At 44.5% G+C, this 16,873-nt stretch overlaps 1 protein-coding gene across 3 annotated transcripts in view; it reads right to left on the reverse strand.

The window, feature by feature from the left end:
- The window catches only part of FLNB (filamin B), an 89,646-nt gene extending 73,172 nt beyond the window's left edge, over positions 1-16,474 (reverse strand). For all 3 annotated transcript variants that reach the window (XM_056852886.1, XM_056852877.1, XM_056852869.1), the window contains exon 1: positions 16,141-16,474. In XM_056852886.1, coding sequence (XP_056708864.1) covers positions 16,141-16,432 — 292 coding nt within the window. In that variant the 5' untranslated portion in view covers positions 16,433-16,474. The remainder of the gene's footprint in view (positions 1-16,140) is intronic.
- Between the last annotated feature and the right edge of the window lie 399 nt (positions 16,475-16,873).

Here is a 16,873-nt window from a genome sequence, read left to right on the forward strand (position 1 = left end):
ACCTTATACCAGGCCAAGTCAACCTGGGGATTCATTTTTCTGCTTCTTCCCTCCAGTGACCACATCAAGGCTTATTTCCAACTGCAAACAGAAGGCAGCAAACCCTAAGTAGCATAAATCTGACTCCCGTTTTCTGACCAATGTTCTTTTTAAAGTCCAAAGTGACAAGGGAGGAGAGAAACAAGAAAGCAGCAAGAGGCCTAGGGAGAAAAGGTGATGGAACAGAGCAGAAGAGGATAAATTTTGTAAGGAAGAGGTTAACCAGCAGCTGTCTTTGGAGGCAAATCTTATAGCTGTACCTCTGAGAGGGAAAAAGATCTTGCACATTTTCCCTTATATCTCTGCAACCAAAAGGACTACAGGCTCAATTTAAAAAAAATAAAAACTCAGAATTTGGAAGTGGGCTTGACAATGTCTGGCGGGGTGTTACTCCTAAACTGCCCCATGTAGCTATAGGGCTGTTTCAAATTAGCACACATTCAGCACTGCATTTTGAGCCAGAGCCTTCTGGTCAACAAGGAAGTCTGGCAGCTGTACTCTAACAGGAGTCCACACCTGGTAATGCTTCCTTTTCCAATAAATTCTTCTATACCCAACCTGTAGAACTTTGTTCCCACTTATTATTAAAACAGACTTCAGCTTTCCAAGCACTTCCTGTGTCCTTAAAGCTTGCTGCAGCATGCTTTGGATAAATGACATCATTGACAAACTTGTTATACTGACAATAAGCCCCAGGAGAGCAGGCCCCCCTCTTATACTTACCAAAGCACATTCCTCATTAGTGAGGTCACCTCTTGTTCCCCCATGTATGCAAAAAGCCCCCAGAAACTGCAGATGAGATCAGTTTGCTTTGTGACAGGCTTCACTGAAACAGTGCTTTGTGAAGCATTTGAGTATCAACACAAGTATTCCAGGAAGATTTTCTTGGCTGCTTTACCAGCCTACGCATGCAAATTGGGTAGTATTGGGAAAGTGATTCGGTCTTTCATTTCAATGCAGGTTGCCCAGGTACTTAATGATCTTGCTACTTGTATCATTACTTTTTCAGGCATAATCTAGATCTCAGGCTCTCAAATGTACAATGTGCTTCCCTAAGGTTTGTTCATCTCTGCTGTTTAAGCTTAGAGACAACTTGGTTGAAACAAAGGAACCCAGGGCCTCCAACCACTGGTTAAGGGTCCCTGTTGTAGGGATGCTATGGAAGTCAAGTAGAACAGAGATGACCCTTGGCTGTTGCCTCCTGAATCATGGAGTGCCACATTAAAGTGCCCCATTATAGTGCCACATTATAGTGTACAATAGAAGAGGTCTTAATCCTTACATTCGCTTGAGCAGTAACAAATTTTTCTACAAGATGCCCCCTTTACTAGCCATATACTCCATTCTCCAAAAAATGAGAACAGTCTTTTAATTTGATATTTCAGAAGTGCCAGAAAACCAAGCCTTCCAGAAAAAATAGACTAAGCAAGAGTTGTGTAGGCTTAGCAACCCACATCGCCTGCATTGACATACACCACAGTTCAGTGCAAACTCTAGAGAGTGAATGCCTTCACTCATGACAAGGCTACCACTGCCTCAGAGGCTGGACTATCAGAATCACCTCATTCCAATTCACTACCAAATTTCAGACAGCAGGGCCTCACTTAAGCCTGCAGTTGTCTTAGAGCCGTACTTGGCTCAGGATCCATGGGTAACGTTCAAGCACAAATCATGCCAGCTTGAAGCTAGTTGTTGCCTTATTTCCCATTCCCCGTAGTCTCTCAAAAGAGGGTGCTGAAATATACGGTTGGTGCAGACATGCAATGCTATTTGTAGTTGGCATAGCAAGTAAAACCATGCCTTAGATTTGTGTACTTGAATCTTCTACCTTTTTCAAATGGACAACTAGATGGTGATGGAATGTACCATCAAGTTGCAACTCAGAATAGGAGTAACATGGCCCCATCAGCTAACCCCAGATAGTAGATGAGCAGCCATACTTTGCACTAGCTCAGTTTCTAGATTGTCTTCAAGGATAGCCCTTCCAAGTAGGATCACATCTATGTTACCTGGATTCAACGTCTGTTTGTGCTCTCTCAGATAGCTGACCACCATATTTGGACACTGGGCCAGGACAGCCACCAGTCACTGGTACCATATTCAGAGCAATATATAGCTCTCCAAAACTATAGGCAGATCATCTCATTAAGGGACCCTGCATTCACATTCTTCAAGTTTGTGTAATGTACGCTGCTACATGTTTTCCTCTAGAACAAAAAGGGACATTACTCTGGATTCTCTAGTCCCTCGTAATATTGATGATAGCATTCTGAAATGGCCAGAGGCAGCTCAGGTACACTGAAGTAATCTGGTCCCAGTACCTTCCTCCGACTATACTACTCTTAGGAGTTTAGATTATGCTTGACAAAGACTAAATAAAGCTGCCAAAGGGGCCTCCCTGCACTCTGATCTCCAAGTACAGCATGTAGCATTTTGGGTAACGTTCTACAGACAAGCTGAACCCTCCAGATCTTGTTTGACATCTCAGTAAGAAAGCCTCATCTCAAGCCAGCTAGTATTACGGGGAGCATGGTAGCTACAAAGCTTCCAAGCATAACGTCCTCCCCATTTAGCAGCATGTTACTCATATTGGATGTAGGTCAAGATGCTTCTAGGCAGCTACTGCCAGCAGAGGACTGCACAGATAAGTGAAGCTATTCAGATATGGTTCAGCCAAATATCTTCTGTGCTGCACACGACAAACACTAAAGCCAGAGTGGATGGAACTTTTAGAGCCAAAACCAACACTTTTGGAAGTAATCAGAAGTGATTACTGTTTGGGGAAATCCTTGACTACAATGTACACTTTGATTCAGTTTTTCCATCTGAAACCATACTGAGTTACCACACTAACAGGGCTGGCAAGAGGAAATCCCATTCATGCAAGTATGCACAGTTCAGCCAGACTCCACTGCAGCCAAACAGCATTTTAAAAAAAGGTTCTAGTTCCAGGAAGCACATTTTCATGTTCACATTCTGGCACTCCTTTAAAGTTAGATGCTACGGGAGACACCCATTTTAGCTGTTTTTTAGACGGAGAAAGCATTTAGAAGCTTTATATCTGGATCACACAGCTAACTCTACAGATCTAAATCCCAAATAAAGTCAGATTTTATCATCAGGCAATCAAATCTCAAATGCTGTCTGAAGATGTCTGCTGTTCCACACAAGCCCAGGGCCATGAATGAACCGGCATGGAGGGGAAGGGATATTGACTGATCTTTGGAGTTGTCACTTTCCAAACCAGCTAAACAATCTCCTTTCCCTTAGATAATTTCATTTCCACCCTCACACTGCTTACAACATGCAGTCCTTGATAGTTTGCATATGGTTGCAGAATCATCATGTTATTCAGCTGCTTCATCAACTAAAATTAGAGGAAACCCAGCCCCTTCCCTTGACAGCTGGCAACCTTACCATAGCAAGGAAGTATAATACCTGCTGATCTGCCCTTCTATTCGGCAATGCTTCTTGTCTTAAGCATGTCAGCTTAAGGAGAGAATTTTTATAAAGGAAATAAGGCTACATCATAAAAGATTGGTCAAGGAAAATGCACTGTGTTTCTACTGATGTGATACTATGTTCTGCTTGTCATATTTGTTCAGCCTGCTCCGTTTGAAATTTCTGCAATTCCTAGTCCTGTTACATTGCTTAATAAATGCCTCATCCTTTGATTGCATTGATTTACATTGTGTAATCCACCTTGAGTCTCAGTAAGAAAAGCAGACTATAACAAAATTACATTCATATGGTTTGAATCAGATTTTATCTAGGCAACCATAACATTTGTTCACTGAACCTTAATGGCGGAAAGTGCTTTCAAGTCGACTTATGGTGCCTGTAGGGTTTTCAAGGCAAGAGACATTCAGAGGTGGTTTGCCATTGCCTGCCTCTGAGTAGCAACCTTGGGCTTCCCTGGTGGTCTCCCCTCCAAATATTAACCAGGGCCGACCCTGCTTAGCTTCCAAGATCTGACAAGACTGGGCTAGCCTGGGCTATCAAAGCCAAAGCTCACTGAAACTTATGGAGGTAATATTCAAGGCCAAGTATGATATACTTGTTTTAAACATAGGCTTTTTGTGGGAGATAACAGCTTACAACCCCCAGGGATTATATATGTTCTGCACCTGCTCAAAGTTACCCATACTGAAATGTTTGTTTTCACTGAATGGGTATATCTTCCAAGTCACTGGTGCCTAATTAGATCTTTACTCAACATAGTTCCAGAGATTTTGAAATCATGGAAAAATAATTGGGACAATGGACATTTTGGGGAAACCCGTGTGTGTGTGTGTGTGTGTGTGTGTGTGTTAAGTGCCTTCAAGTCACCTCCGACTCATAGCGACCCTATGAATGAAAGTCCTCCAAAATGTCCTATCTTTGACAGCCTTGTTCAGATCTTGCAAATTGAAGGCTGTGGCTTCATATCTATGCAATATCTCAGTCCTAGACTTTAGCGCTTTGTCATAAAACGTAGAATATAGAATTTAGTTAGTACAGAACATGCTACTTGGCATATTTATGGAATTTAAAAGCGCAAATACCTGAGTTTTCCATCTGCAAAACTACAGCTATACCTACTACTAGAATGCTGCAAATTGTTGCACCCTAACCTTAGTACATCCAGCTTTTTCTGTACTTTCTTAAATTGTTGTACTAAATCTCTTTATCCAAAAAAATTCAACTTATCACTCTATCCAGACACATGCAAAGGTAGTCTTCTGGAGCTGTTCTGTTTAGACAAAACTGTCCACTCTTGCTTTTAGGATGAGACTCACTTCTACAGTAACATTCCAAAAAATCTTTCAGTTTATAGAAAACTGATCCGCAGTAGGAACAGCAAGAGGGTTATATTTCTAAAAACAGTAAGCTATTTTTTCCATCCACAAAAAAACACTTTAGAAATCTTTATTTCCACCTGTTCATCAAGTCAGACAGCACAGTGAAAGTAACTGAAATCAGTACTCAGAAAACACAGGATGGTCAGGTTTATACCAATTTCAGTTTACCATTGGAGACAACAATGTTGGCATCAGGCCCAGCTAACTTGCTCAATCATGAGGATGGTGGTGAGCCCATTCTCTTGAGTTATTTCCAGGAAATGGTGAATAGCAATTCAGAGTATGCGTGAAGCCCTCTCTGCCTGGGTGGCCATGTATAGTTAATGGTACAGCATTAGCACATACTTTTTACATTATTTATAGCAGTGCAATAGAACTCATACTTAATATTAAGTCTTTATTAAATTCAAACCAAACTTGGGGAGCCAGGAGAACAATAGCAACAAGTTCCTCCACACATAATGCCTGTGCCCAGGCGGTTCAGAAGCTAGCTATTGTTTAGCTGTCACTAGCCTCACCTTCATGTAGTCCACCTATAAGCACAGTGAGCTAAGGAAAAGGGGGGCTCAAGTCATTTCATATTGAGCTCGAGAGAAAGTCAGAGAGAGTTGCTCTCTCAGGGCGTCTAGAGGTTCCTAGAAGCACCTGGTTGGCTACTGTGTGAACAGACTGCTGGACTTGACGAACCTTGGTCTGATCCAGCATGGCCTTTTTTATCTTCTTATGCTTCACCTTACGTACTTCAGAAAGTCAGAAGCAACAAGGCACTACGTTTCCAGCTTCCTCCAAAGCCCAGTATGAAGAGAGCACCAATTCTCCCTCGCATTCTTCGCATGTACTAGAGGACACAGAGGGCAAGGCTTCCGCTTGGCCTAGAGAGAGGAGCCTTTCGACCTCAAAATTCAGTACTGAGAGAATTAGGCAAGAGGCAAGCAGTGGTTTCCAGAATTAAGTTATATTTGCACATGTAGGGAGGTGAGAAGGTCAGATAGCATAGGTTAACTGACAGATCCAACAATATAACTCCAGGAAAACTCTAGAGAATGGACGAAGCAAGATAGAAGTCCAGGAACTTCTAGACACCCTAGGATGGTCTTTCCTGGCAACATCTTGATCAATGGAAAACCACCTCTGAACATCTCTTGCCTTGAAAACCCTAAAGGATCGCTACAAGTGAGCTGTGATTTGACAGTACTTTCCACCACCACACTAGGAGTTGAGCTATTTTATTTCTACTGTGATCACCCAAACAGACCCCGAAATTATGCCAGGCCTGCAATTTCCCCTTGGAATTATACAGAAAGCAAATTTAACTTAGCAGCGAATTAAACAGATCTTTGTCAGTACCCATCTCCAGGTTTAAGAATCAGTCAAGCATCATTTTCACACAACATGGTTGTGCTTCAGGCTGAACAGCCCATTCCGTTTTGACAATATACACTGAACAGGTCTACCCAGTTGGCTTCTCAAAGTTATAAAAGCCAAATATGTGTGTTTGCTGCTTAAAGTGAAGCACCCCTCCTCTACAATAAAGGCAAATAAAACTAAAAAAAGCCAAGGTTTCTCAGAAGCTTCCTGCAGTCCCTGTGAAGATGCTGACAGCCAACTATCTCCATATCTGTCCTTGCTGTATTATTTCCATGCTACGTATAGTAGAACCAAACATTAAACGCCCAGCCTGAAATGCTGTTTCATTTGCAAGTCACCAGTGTACTCAGACGTTCAGGCAACCGGGGACACATGAACGGTGATGCGTTAACTGCCAATGTTAAGGGAGCGAGTGTTAGAATCAATCACAAAACTGATGTGTAACAACACTGTTCTGTACAGTGTTGTGGTGCATCCTGAACCGTATTTGCATTTGACAGTCTCCAGGCATGCATTCTTCTTACAGAGGACAGCTATAGTGAAGGTGTTAAAATCCCTTTCAACAGCGCAGCATATCTGATCAGGAAGGCTAAGAAGAATGAGAAGAACATTGAAATTGAAACAGCAATGCCAACTTCTTTGCAGGCTTGGAACAATCTGAGTTATGCTACATACAGCATTTGCAGTTCTTAAGCGCTGGAACTTAAAAGTAGTTCCAGTACTATCAAGTTGACAAGCATAGTTTTAGTTGCATCTTTTTAAATTACAGCTAAGCCTTTTTGACTGAACACTAAGTATATTCTTATCTTTACATCAAGCTTTCCCTTAGTCTGCCAGCTGACACCTTTTCCTGCACTGATGTGTATCATGAACCACGGCTTAGAAGTAACACATTCATTATAATTTTCTCTGTTCTGCCAGAGTTTCTGGCCTGAGGCCTCCCTAGGCCCCTCCAGGCAACTTTTGCATTTGGACTCCTTAATAGCGAGCATGTGCTAAATGGAGAATTCCGAGGGTGGGGGGAAGAGAGACTAGTCGTCTTTCTGCCTAGAGCTCCTCAGGGGGAATCAGGATTCAGATCTGGTCTTTGCCCATTCTGGAAGGAGTGTTGCAACCAATCCTGTATAAAGGGGCAGGAGCCTGGGGAAACTTATAAAACCCTGTTCCCAAGAGTGTGCAATTTGTGGAGTGGGCCTGGAAGATAGCTGCTGTGTATGGGGAAAGTGTAACCTCACACAGGTAAATGTAGGTTTATTGGCTTGATCCATGTTTTGGACTAAGAAAACAGAGGAACCAGGTACTAGCTCAAAATAGCTGCATCCAGGATTTAAGTACTATTTTTCTTGCCTGGCTTCTCTGTTAGCCCAGGGGGATATAGTTTGGAATTAGAGTTTAGGCCAACCATTAATTGTTTTGGAAATTACAGGCTATAACATGGTTTTTATGTCTCATTACTTGGTTGTATGTCTAGGCAACATTCCCCTTATGCAAGGAGGTACTGCTCATGGAATTAGATGAGAAGGTAACATGGGCCCTCCCAAGTTACAGCAAAATCCCCAAATCAGGTTGATCACAGCAACTATGTCGTCTGCTTTAAGCATTAATGGGGCAAGAGAAAGACAGGAGTGAGAAAGGGGGTGTAGATTTGTCTGCTGCCAGGGAAGGGGTGCCTCAGTCAGATCCCTTTGCCGTCTAAACGGCTCCCTACTTCTACAACAAGCTATGAGACACACTGTATGTAGCATTTTGTTTTTTGCTCCTCACCAAATAACCATGAAGTCTGAGCCAGTGCAAGGCACCCTTCAGATAGATAAATTTTTAAACCAACTGTTCTCTTGTTTGGGTTCTTCCATTTAAAGGCCATCTATGGTTATAAGTGAAACATATAAAAATATAGCTATGTTTACTATGTTATGAACACTTTGCTTTTCCAAGGAATGGCTCAAGTAGAATTAACTATGACCAATTTGTTGATCTTATGCCATCCTCCAGGAATAATTCCCCCCTTCCTTTACCTATTGTCCTTTAATACCAGTAGTTAATAAATACTGGCTCTCATGTACTGCAAGCATGAGTGATATATTAAGTGGCAGACAACTGTTGAAAAACGGAAGCCTTGGAAATCTAGCCAAGTGAGTTTTCAAGTAGTGATGTTCTTCCCGGATAGGTCCAAATAGGTCTTTGTTCCAATTTGAGCTACAAAACTTATTTTGGAAAGTAGACTTGTAGCTGTTTTATTTCGGGAACTTATACCCTTCTCCTGTGGTAATATTCAGAATAGGAGAGAAGCTGGGCATGCTCTGAAGTATTACGGTATTCTTTTGAGGAAGATTAAGATTTTGGTTGACAAAACCAAGCAGCGTGGCTCTTTGGCCTTCAACTCCTAGGCCTTAGCCGAGTCTAGCAGAACTATCAAGAACCTTGTGCTACATGAGGAGGCAGAGCAAAGAGCCCCATACAAGCCACGACTATCTGTACAAGATACAATGGCTCAATGGCACAGCACTTGGTTTATACAGAGAAGACTAATCTAGAAGTCTCCAAGGACATTTAACTGATCACTGTGTGAAATGCGATGCTGGATTACATGGAACATTGGTCTGATCCAGCACAGCAGTTCTTGGGTTTGTGTTAAACGCTCCTTAGTTTATATTTTTCCAAGGTTGAAAACATCACTTACTCCTTGAACTTGAGATACAGCACAAGGTTTTGGATTACAGTCAGAGTCCTACAACATATTCCCCTGGCCTGACAAACATGGCATTATGAAGTTCCCAGTTTAGCCCTAGGAGTAGCAAAGGCATGCAGGGGTGCTTTTGCCACTCTTGCTTGCTTGAGGAGACCCAGCCACAGTAACCAGAAAGCCACATGGGTATGAGGAAAATCTTCTGTGCTACAGTTGCACAACACCTATTCTTCCACTGAATGTACCAGAAATATATCCATCCCTTGCTCGAAGCCAGTTCCTTCCAATTTAACAGTAGCTGGTTCAGCCGTTACCTAGGTATTTGAGTATATATAAACATGGGGTGTGGGCATATTAGCTGACAGCAGTGAAACCACCTTAGCTATTTAAGAGCTAATACTTCTGTTAACTATAGCAATTGCACATAAAGAAACTCATAAATCAAACATTTCAGTTGAACTACTCCACCCAGATTTAAAATTAGAGCACAGGTTGGGTCCTTGAAATGCAAAAGGAGGACTGGAAGTTGCTTCAATAGTATTACTAATTGCAACTCAATTAGCACACCTACACACACCCTAGTAAGCCACTGATATGATACAACTGTAGCAAAGCTGATCTATTAAGGATCTACTGTATACTGGGGTTGGAACATTTCCATAGCAAGTCATCACCTAAACGATACTTATCAGTGTGCCCCTGACAAACTGAGTCATGTTTTAGTCATCTAGTGTACACGTACAACAGGGAACATACCCTTTGACAACAGGAACTATTTCTGCTGCCACACAGTGGAGTCAGGAACCACTGTAACCTGCTCAGACACACCCACCTGAACAGCATATAAGAACTCAGACCAAAAGCTGTGACATACAAGTTGGCTACCTTAATATGCAGACCTATACTTTTGATGCCCCAAAAGAAACAACAGCAGACTGCAGAATGCAACTTGGTTTTTACCAACAATCTACAATGCTCATGCAGTGGCTTCATTACTTGACCCAGGAGTCTGGTTCACTTGAGGCAACCTGATTGCCTTGCATGAGTGATACATTCACAATTTTCATGCAGCCAAATAGCATTTTATTGCTCATGAAAAACCAGCTAGGTTTATGATAGGAAAGTGTTCCCATATATAAATCTGGCAATCTAAACTGTACAAGTCATTCAATAGCCTGTATTTCAGGAGGTAGCATTCTCATAATGCTGCAGCAATCCCCATTTAAAAAAAACCTGGATCCCTTCCCATTTTTCTGCAGCGCCTACTAGACTTCCATTTGCAGCCCAGTTCTGAGCCCCATTATAAAGCTACACTGTAACTTGCTTAGAGCAAGTGAGCCAAAAATGGTTCAGTAAAATATCAGTTATTAAAGTTGATAGCTAGTCATTAGCTGAATATAACTGCCAACACACAGGTGCTTAACCACAGATGTTCCAACAAAGAATGGGAACGGCTGATATGCCTCTTGTTCACCAGAACAGCTTTTCAGTATTAAAGTAGTTCACAAAATGTTCAGGTGAACTATGCTCCTATATTGAGTCTAAACTCTGCCTCACCGATGTTAGAGCTATGAAGTATAGTTTATGCATATGATAGGCTCCCCTACATGTAGAAACCAGGGCAAGATCTGATCACACAGCAAGTGTATGTTTTTCCACTCTGGGGTGTATTTTAACTGCACCTGAACTGAACAGATTGGATAATCTGGTGTGCTCTGGTGAACAGGAATAGAAGCAGTGTGCCTTTCCCCACTTGCTGTAGAAGTTCTAAGTACTTAAAGCAGTTCACCCCGGTATGCTATTAGAGCAAAGATTTCAGAAAGAAAAGTTCTCAAATGTAGTTTTAATTTATACAGAGCACGCTGGGGTTCAGCTCTGCTAAAAGTTTTGCTACCAAAGTTGTGAGACCACTCAGGATTTCTATGTAAGACAACCCAAATTGACAGTTAAATTGAAGTGCAGTTACATGCTTGGAGCAGGCCTCCTGTGTATACTCACATTTCAAAAAAATTCTTCTCTTCATTTATGAGGGATTCTTAAAACTATGCCACAGCATGCCTCTCAAAGACAGAGGAAGTTTGTTCTACAATGTGAGAGTGTGCCAGAGAGGAAGGGCCATGTGCCACCGGTCTGCTTTGATGTGCCTCTGAAAGGGTCCTATGGAAAGCCAGAAGGGCCACGAAGCAAAAACATGATTCACACCCAGTCTCATTTAAAGGTGTCATATTTGTCTTGCCTTCGAGCAAAAAAACCCAAAAACCCACACTGACTTCGCCTCCTTCAGAAACAACTTCATGTCTGCTTGAAGTTTGGACTTTGCAACTCTTCCTCTTTATCTGAACTACACCCAAGGTAGACAGATATTTCTGACATTCCCCTGAAATGACAGGCAGTGCGGTACAGTAATTAGAGGGTCAGACTAGGATCTGGAAGACCCAGGTCTGAATCTTCCCTCTGCCATTAAAGGCTGCGGGGTGACCAGTCACACACACTCCCCCTAACCTACCTTCACAACGTTGTTATGAGGATTAAATGGAGAGGACAATGATTTAAGTCACTTTGGATCCCCATTGAGAAGAAAGGTGGGGTATAAATGAAGTAAATAAACAATCAAGTGGCAGTCTTTGAAAGACTCTACTACCAGGGTCCCCAGCGTGGTGCCCACAGTGCCAGGGCACCCACCGACACATCTTCTGGCCCCCTTGAAGTGTTTTTAGGAAGTGGGTGGGATCAGGTAGGGCTTTTGACCAGCAAGGTTTCTTACTGGCTGTACAGATTTTTTTAAAAAAATAATAATGTTGCTTTGGCAGCAGCTGCCACCACAGCACAAGGATCTACATTGTGTTTCTGAAGTTAAAGCTGTAGCAGTCGTTTTGTGGCTGGCTCAGCCTCCTGCAGCAATTTCGTGGCAGCTATTTTGTTGCTGTGCCCACCCTGCTGTGTCAGAATTCCAAATGTGCCCACAGGCTCAAAAAAAGGCTGGGAACTCCTGCTGTACGAAAGCTTAATACAATGCTGCTGCATAGTTTTGGATCTACTGGTCTCAAAATACCCACCTGGCCCATCCAGTGTGCAAGATGAGACACACCACCAGTGACCCCCCCTCCTGCAACACATCTGCCACATTGCTGCTCTGCTCTATACAAGCAGCACCCGAGCACAAGTCGTGTAAGAGCAACACATGATTCCCATTGTTACTCCCACTGGCACCTTTGACAATATATTCTCCTGTTAATATTTAAACTGAAAGGTAGCCACAATGAAGTAATTTCTGGGTAAGCAAGTCTGAAGCAGCTGTCAAAGATATTTTCCCACAAGGAGCCTGATTCAGAGCTCAGCAAGGTTTCCCCTGCTTCAAAACATATGGGTTACATATAGAGAACCAACATTCCTTCTCCTATACTTTTCCTTGAAGCCTCAAGTCTATTTACACAGACATAACGTCTCTGTAGTTATGCTTCAGTCTCTAATTCAAGGTCACGTTTGGCTCATAACAGCATAGTTTTATGCTCCAGAGACACAACTGCAGAGAACTGAAGCTGCTTCCCCAGTTAAAATTCAGATACAGGCTTCAACCAAACAGGGCTACAGTTGTTACAATGTTAGATTTTAGCTCCCATGGGCAGGTATTAGTTTTATTTTCCTTTACTTGTTAACACACCAGTTCTATGCTACTACTTGGCAGTAGATCTTGGGAACACAGCAAGTTCTTGGCTAAGAGGACTTGCTATTAACCAATCTCAAACCACCTTCATTTACAGACTATTTGTTATACTTCTGCCCCTTTGGAAAGCTGCAAGTAACTTATGACACACAGTCAAGCGCCCTCTACCCAAGCACTGACTAGGCCAAGATCTGCTAAGTTTTAAACAACCCAATAGTGTAATGTTCTCTTAGCCTATTTTCTGCGCCCCATTTCATTTTTGTGCATATGAAGTGCCATCAAGACGCAACCAACTCAAGGCAACCCCGTAGAGATTTCAAGGGTAGAGACGAACAGCGGTGCTTTGCCATTGCCTTCCTTTGTACAACAACCCTTGGCTGACCCTGCTTAGCTTCTGAGATGTGACAAGATTAGGCTAGCCAGGTGAGGGCATTTTATCTTTACATCTGTACATACACAGAAAGCACCAGGAGAGTGGGTATCACCCTAAAGCAGCTGCCCTAAACCCCAAATATTTTAAAACTATGTTTCAATTAAATAAAACATTGGGGCAATGGAAGAATTCATTTTTATAGAGGCCAAGAAATTACAGGTAATGGTGATAAATCTGTAGCAGTCTAGAGAAGTGGCATGGGGTAGGAGTTAACACCTAAAGAGAAAAAAACAGGTCAGGGAAAAGGAGGAGGGACAAGTGTGAGCAGTAACAGGGAAAAAAAGAGGGAGTGTGAATGAAGCAAAGTAGAACAAAGAAAAATGGAACTTCAAAAGGGATAATGAGGGAATGTGGAAAGGGGCAGGAAGCCAGCACCAGAACACTATTGGCAGACACCCTGGTGCCCATGAGTGCCACACTGGGGAACATTGTATTAGAGGCAAATATCTTCCTTGCCTTGCAGTGAGGATACCAGATAAGCTTTAAAGTTTTCAAAATAGTGTAAGCAGATACTAAGGAAGACGCTTAAAGGAAGGCAAGAGAAATAAGTGTGCTGTGACCTTATGTACGAATGCCTGGGGGGTAAGTCATACTGAAATCTCAACTTATTGGTAGACAAACACGAATAGTGTCAGGCTCATCTAAGAATCATGCCTCTCTGTGGTATATGGACAGCCATAACACCAAGGCACCAGTTTGCTAAACTCTGGTAAAAGCTGTTCAGATCCTCAGATGCTAAAACGCTATACAAGTATTAGATTATAACTTCCTTTGCAAAGCTACCCACATAGAATGTTCATTGGGTTCATAGTTCTAGAATCATACCAACTAAGAGTGATCTCAAGATGCAAATCAGAGGTCATTTCCTATCATCATCACACTGTTCCCACTACTTTTATTCTTCCCTGGCCACTACCTTCCCTGACACGTAAAATGCTGAGTTGGTGCATTCAACAGGAAAAAACTAGAACCTTAGAGCTATAGTGCCTACGTTCAGGTTAACTACAGTACTTTGTGTACAGCTGCATTACTTGAAACGTCCCTATCCATTTAATACCAAGTTCAGGTATATTAAGTAGTTGAAAGGTTAAGAAATATTTCAGGCGCAGCAATAGAGAATGTACTAGGGTCGTAAAAAAGTATCAAGCATTTTGAAAAACTGGTTTCAACCCAGGCTTTTTAAGGTTCCCGGTGCCATCTTCCTCTGGCCCTGTCATCTCCGAATCCACATAAAAATTAGTAAAGTTCAGACACAGAGCAAAGAAAGGCACATGACACAGGCCGGTTTCAGAAGGTTCCACACATTCTTTTTCAGAGGAGCAGCTATGAGAAAACTGACAGTTATCAAGTCCGGCATAGCCAGACTTACAATTTAAAATAAGTTAACAAGATCTAGTAGGCAAGGAATAAATGAGTATTATTTGATTTCTGCCCTGGCATACCAGGGTGCTGGCTATTGGTAAATTATAAGCTTACAAGTTTTCAATGACAGTGTTACAGCATTGACAGGTTATTAAAAATTATCTGGTGAATTCATCTGGGCAGTACATTACTTGAATGTGAAACCTTAAGAGATCAACATAAACACCAAAGATACTATCTGGTTTACAGTATTATTTATTTTATTACATTTGTACCCTGCCCTCCCCAGCCAAAGGCTGAAGTCTACACCCACATGAATGCTAGCTAGAAGTATTGACTAAAGGCTGACAATTGCCACCTACATTCCCTATACCCATCTGTATCCAATCCATAATGAGGACATAGCCCAATCCAGCCTAATTTATTGGGTTTATCGTCATGTTCTTCCTCCTACAAAAAACAGGCAGGCTGCTTTTCTGACAGATGTCCTTTGAGTTGCTGTGCTCGGCTCTACAAGCTACCACCCCAGCCCACATAGCGCTTTAACTAGGGAAAAAAAAAAAAAAGCTTAGCCCCACGCATACTTCTCCCAGGAGAACAGCACTGAAAGGCTCCTCTCAGAATCAGAGGCTGGGCTTTAACAGTGCGCAGCCTTCATAAACCTTGAGCATAGAAACCCAAGCCCTGCAGCCAAAAGGAAGTGGCTCTACCTGCTGGGAGGGAGGCATCTCAGGAAATCCTGTCTGAGCAAAGTCAGCCATTCCTTCACTTTCCCATGATTCGACTTGGGACCAGTCACTGCCTAGGCAGACCAGAGACCGGTGGGTGGGCAGCCTTAATTACCTGGGGCAGGGCGCACAGAGAGAGAGCCAAAACATGAGCCTTCCTTGTTCTCAAGGAAGGAACCTCCCCAGTGGCGGACTGGCCAGGGGGTCAGCTTGCCCGATGGCAAGCGGGCCCCTGACGAAGTGGGGCCCCTTAAACATTTGCCAATATGCCAAAAATGTTAATGACCTTTTCGTAGCTTGAAAATATAATAGAAGCTCCAAGACTATGACTGTAGGCAACTAAAATTTTAATTGTACCTTTTTTTCACTTATGTATTTTTTTTGAAAAAAATATTTATTTCTTATAAAAATTAAATGATAGCCTTATAGTTGTGGGTCTCCTGGCAGCCACCCTTTTTAGACCCAGTCCGCCACGGAACCTCCCTATGGGAGCAGCCTATCTCCCCGCCATCACCAGCGCTGGCTACAGCTGAGATGGAGCCGGAGCCTATTTCCGGACCATTTTCACTGGTGGGGGGAAATGGGCTGCTTCAAAGCCAGGCCTAGAAGGCACAAGCAGCACCCACTCAGGTGCCTCAGCGTCAGCTCCTCGCCGCCCCACCCAGCCATTCAGCAGTTCCCCTCCTGGGGCTCTCTCCCCCGCACCCCGGAAAGCGGCCCAGCGGGCTGTGTTCCCGCCAAGGCAACAGAGGCACCGCCTGCCACCTTTCCCGCCCCAGCCTGACCCGGGGAAGAGGCGCCTACCTCCAAGCGCAGGTGAAGGGCAGGCGGCAGGGCGTCGCCGCGGGGAGCGAGAGAGGAAGCCCAGCGCCTCCCGAGGCCACGTGGGGAAGCTAGCGGGAGCCAACAGGTGGGGCAGAACCGGCCGAAGCCGGCCGGGGAGAGGACCCAGGCCCCCCGCCGCCGGGCTGACGACCCCCCCCCCCATGCCCCGGAGCGCGCGCGCCGAGCGGACCCACCGATGGAGACGAGCCGGATGCTCTCCTTGTCCAGGAACTCGAGCGCCACGGAGACGTTTTCCAGCTGCATCTGGCGGAAGGTGGGCCTCTGGTGGTACTTGCGGTACATGCGCTTCTGGCTCAGCACCTCCAGCAGGGCGATGAGGCGCAGCCCGTCGCTCAGGTCGCACTGCAGGTTGCCGATGCGCTTGTTCACGCAGCGGAGGTGCTCGTTGCACCAGCGGGTGAAGGTGTTCTGCTGGATCCGCTTCCAGGGCGCGTCCTCCGCCAGGTCCTTCTCGGTCACCGGCATGGCTGCGCAGTCCGCCTTGGCGTCGCTACGGCCCAGGGGAGGAGGAGGAGGCGGCGGCGGCGGCGGCGGCTCCTGCTCGTGCCTCGCTGGCCGCGAACTGCTTCTCTGCTCGAAGCTGCTGCTGCTCCAGCCCCCGAGAGACGCCTGGCCCCGCGCCTGCGTGCTCATGCCGAGGACGCCGCCCCGCCTTCTCCTGGCGCTAATGAGCGGGTAGAGCGAGCGACCCACCCACCCGCCAGCCCGCCTAGGCTGGCCGGCCGGCTCTCTCCCTCCTTCGGCTGCTGCAGCTGGGTCGCAGCCAGGCGCGAGCAGGGGGACCTGCGGGGGAAGAGAAGGGCGCCGCTGGTTTTGCAACGCCGGCGGGACTCCGCGGACTTCACCTTACCGACGGCGCACGTGCGCGCTCCCCAGTCACTCTGGCCCTCGCCCGCAGGGGCTAAA

This window comes from Euleptes europaea, chromosome 1 (genome assembly GCF_029931775.1).
Source record: "Euleptes europaea isolate rEulEur1 chromosome 1, rEulEur1.hap1, whole genome shotgun sequence".
Lineage (NCBI taxonomy): Eukaryota > Metazoa > Chordata > Lepidosauria > Squamata > Sphaerodactylidae > Euleptes > Euleptes europaea.